This window comes from Lucilia cuprina, chromosome 6, assembly GCF_022045245.1.
Source record: "Lucilia cuprina isolate Lc7/37 chromosome 6, ASM2204524v1, whole genome shotgun sequence".
Lineage (NCBI taxonomy): Eukaryota > Metazoa > Arthropoda > Insecta > Diptera > Calliphoridae > Lucilia > Lucilia cuprina.
Window position 1 is genome coordinate 42107731 of NC_060954.1, and position 2954 is coordinate 42110684.

Sequence of the window (2954 nt, forward strand, 5' to 3'; positions counted from 1 at the left end):
GATTGTACTTGCTTTAAGGAAGCTTGAGTTATTCTGAAGAGCATTAAGCCATTCGATAAAACAGGGGCTGAAATGAAAATATGGGCGACGCTAACAAAGTTAGTCGAGGCAAGTTGAGATTAGTATCATGATAGATGAAATTTTCGTGCTCCGCTTGTGACGCTTATAAAAGTAGATCTACTTTAAATGTGGAGATCCACAGCACGCGTTCTACGCTTTCTCGCATTCTATGCGTCTTTCAAAAAAGTTACAATCACAAAAGCGTAGAATGCTTAAAGTAGATCTCCTTTCTACTTTTATAAGCGTCACAAGCGGCGCACGAACATGTAATTTGAAGCGTATATTGCCAGACGAATAGAATGCAAGAACGCGTGGAGCTTTAATGTTGGACGCAACAACCATAATTAAACACGACTAAATGAGAATTTCTCACAATAAAAATTTCAAATGTTAACTTTTTTTAACAACACCCCATTAAATGCAACCCTATACACAAAACTGACAACCAGATGTCGCTGCCACACAAAACAAATGTCAATTTGCTAAACAGCCCAACGAGAAAAAAATTGCAGGTTAGACAACTTTTCAAAAAAATAATTCTTTTTGTCAAAAAATTGTAATTTCTTCGTGCAGGGTGAATTTTTTCACAGGTAAAAAATCGACAATTTTCTTAAACATCCATGTAATAAATTAACAAAAAATATGCAGAAATTGTTTTTAATCAACAACAAAATCAAAGTGAATGAAAATTTTATAAAAATTGTGAAAGAAATGGCAAAATAACAGATATAAATAAACAGCTTGAAGTTTGACCCCCCCAGTTGAAGAGATAGAAAATGAAAAAGAGTTGAAAGCGATTACGACAAGGGTTAAAAGCCGGTGGGGTTTATTAATAAAAGTGAAAAGTGTGAATTAGTTTATAAATAAAACAATAATTTTATTACAAAATATACACAACTTAGGAAAAGTTTTAATTAAATCTTTAATTACTTTTCTCGTTCATTTTAGTAACAAACAAAAATGCCAGAACTTACTGAAATTAAAGCCGATGCCCCCACAACCTCTGCTGCTCCCGCTGAGGCTAAGGCTGTTGAAGATGTTCGCGTAGAAGATGACGGCAGTGATAGTGACTCTGAGGACACCATTCCCGAGTTGGAAGATGCCGGTGCTGGTGCTACCCAATTGGGTGGTGGTGCCACCGGTTTGCCCGTTGACCTTGTCTCCAAGGCCAAGCAATCTCGCGGTGAAAAGAAAGCCCGCAAGATTATGCTCAAATTGGGTTTGAAACAAATCCAAGGTGTCAACCGTGTCACCATCCGCAAATCAAAGAACATCTTGTTCGTCATCAACAACCCCGATGTCTACAAGAACCCCCACAGTGATACCTACATTGTCTTCGGTGAAGCCAAAATCGAAGATTTGTCTCAACAAGCCCAAGTTGCTGCTGCTGAGAAATTCAAGACCCCCGAAGCTGCCGGAGCTGCTGATACCATTGGTACAACCTCCTCCGTTGCACCCATTGCCGAAGAAGACGAAGAAGAAGTTGACGAGACCGGTGTCGATGAGAAGGACATTGAGTTGGTCATCAATCAAGCCAATACTACCCGCGCTAAGGCTATTAAGGCACTTAAGAACAATAACAATGATATTGTCAATGCCATTATGGAACTGACGATGCTTTAAATTCTATTTTCTTATCGCTCTAAACTAAGAAACCCCCTCCCCCCAAATTTTAAGCTAGAGAGTAGAGTTTAATGGCCTGCATTTTAAGTTTAGTACCCGCCTCAGCAAAAACTACAACAACAATGTAATCAAATTTTTTTAATTATATTATTAATTATAATATAAAGAAAAACAACAACAACAACTACAAATTAATAATACAGACTTTTTTCGTTATTACAAAATTTTTGAAAGTTATTTAGTATAGTCTTTCGCTTGGACTTGATTCTAAGTTGTAAAGCTAGGCTTATTTAATATAACAACTATATATTTAAAAAAAAAAAACTTTGGTATTTGCTTTTATTTTATTTTTGTCTTATAATTTGTTTATTATATTTCAAGACAAGAGTTTAAGAAGAAAATTAAAAGGTTTAAGTAAAATAAAAACAAAAAATATATATTTTTCAGTTAACAACAACTTAAAAGTAATTTTTGAAAAAAAAATCCCAAAAAATATGCAAGGGTTTTTATTTGGTTTTTGAGTTTTAAGAAGGTCTAATACCTAAATAAATAGAAAATGAAAGTTGTAGTAAAGCAGCACATGTGATGGACAAATTGATGAGTCATGGAATTTCGTTTATACTTTAGTATGTTGTTAGTGAGATATACCAAATCTAAAATCTTGAAATTTCATTAATTATGTTAACTAACTAACATCAGACATGCTTTAAGAAGATCGCTATTTAAAAACAGCAAAATCGATCCAACAATAATGGAAATATCAACCAAAATGCGAGACAACCTCTGAGAATTTTATAGAAAATAGCGTGTTTGTGCATGCTTTGATAAAAAGCGGAAACAACATACAGCTTCATAATGTGCAGATGTTTGTAACACCCAATATTTGTCCTAGACCCAGCCTTAACTATACCAATCGGCACAGAATCACTTTCTGAGTCGATTTATCTATGCCCGTTGCCTGAGTAAACCTTGTGCGCACCCCCCGCCTCATTTGACATCACTTTAGTGTCAAATGAGGCGGGAGGTCGATTGAGTCGTCCATATAAATTTTGTTATCAAAACACAGGTCGCAATTTTTGAGATAATTCAATGAAATTTGGTACATGATCTTCTATTGCATCAGGGACGAAACATATTGTTAATGGTTAACGTACAACTGGACTCGCCGAATAGGGCTTTTAAGTTCATTATTATGTTTAATATACTCGTATCTGGACAAAAAGTTGCAAAACCAGGTTATTTTCTAGCCTTGATGTCCCTTATGAACTTTA

General features: G+C 35.1%; 1 protein-coding gene across 2 annotated transcripts; it reads left to right on the forward strand.

Moving 5' to 3' along the window:
- The first annotated feature begins 519 nt into the window (after positions 1-519).
- On the forward strand, positions 520-1907 carry LOC111689264 (nascent polypeptide-associated complex subunit alpha). Of its 2 annotated transcripts, none has more exons than XM_023451738.2 (2): positions 520-650; positions 1009-1907. In XM_023451738.2, the coding sequence occupies exon 2, from the start codon at positions 1021-1023 to the stop codon at positions 1681-1683; it is 663 nt and encodes a 220-aa protein (XP_023307506.1). In that variant the 5' UTR covers positions 520-650; positions 1009-1020; the 3' UTR covers positions 1684-1907. The 2 variants fall into 2 exon arrangements, with proteins under 2 accessions (XP_023307506.1, XP_046810892.1); XM_046954936.1 differs by lacking the exon at positions 520-650 and adding an exon at positions 862-879.
- Positions 1908-2954: the final 1047 nt, after the last annotated feature.

Excerpts from the sequence above, each read along its gene's own strand:
- LOC111689264 (XM_023451738.2), top strand. The coding sequence starts at position 1,021 with ATGCCAGAACTTACTGAAATTAAAGCCGATGCCCCCACAACCTCTGCT.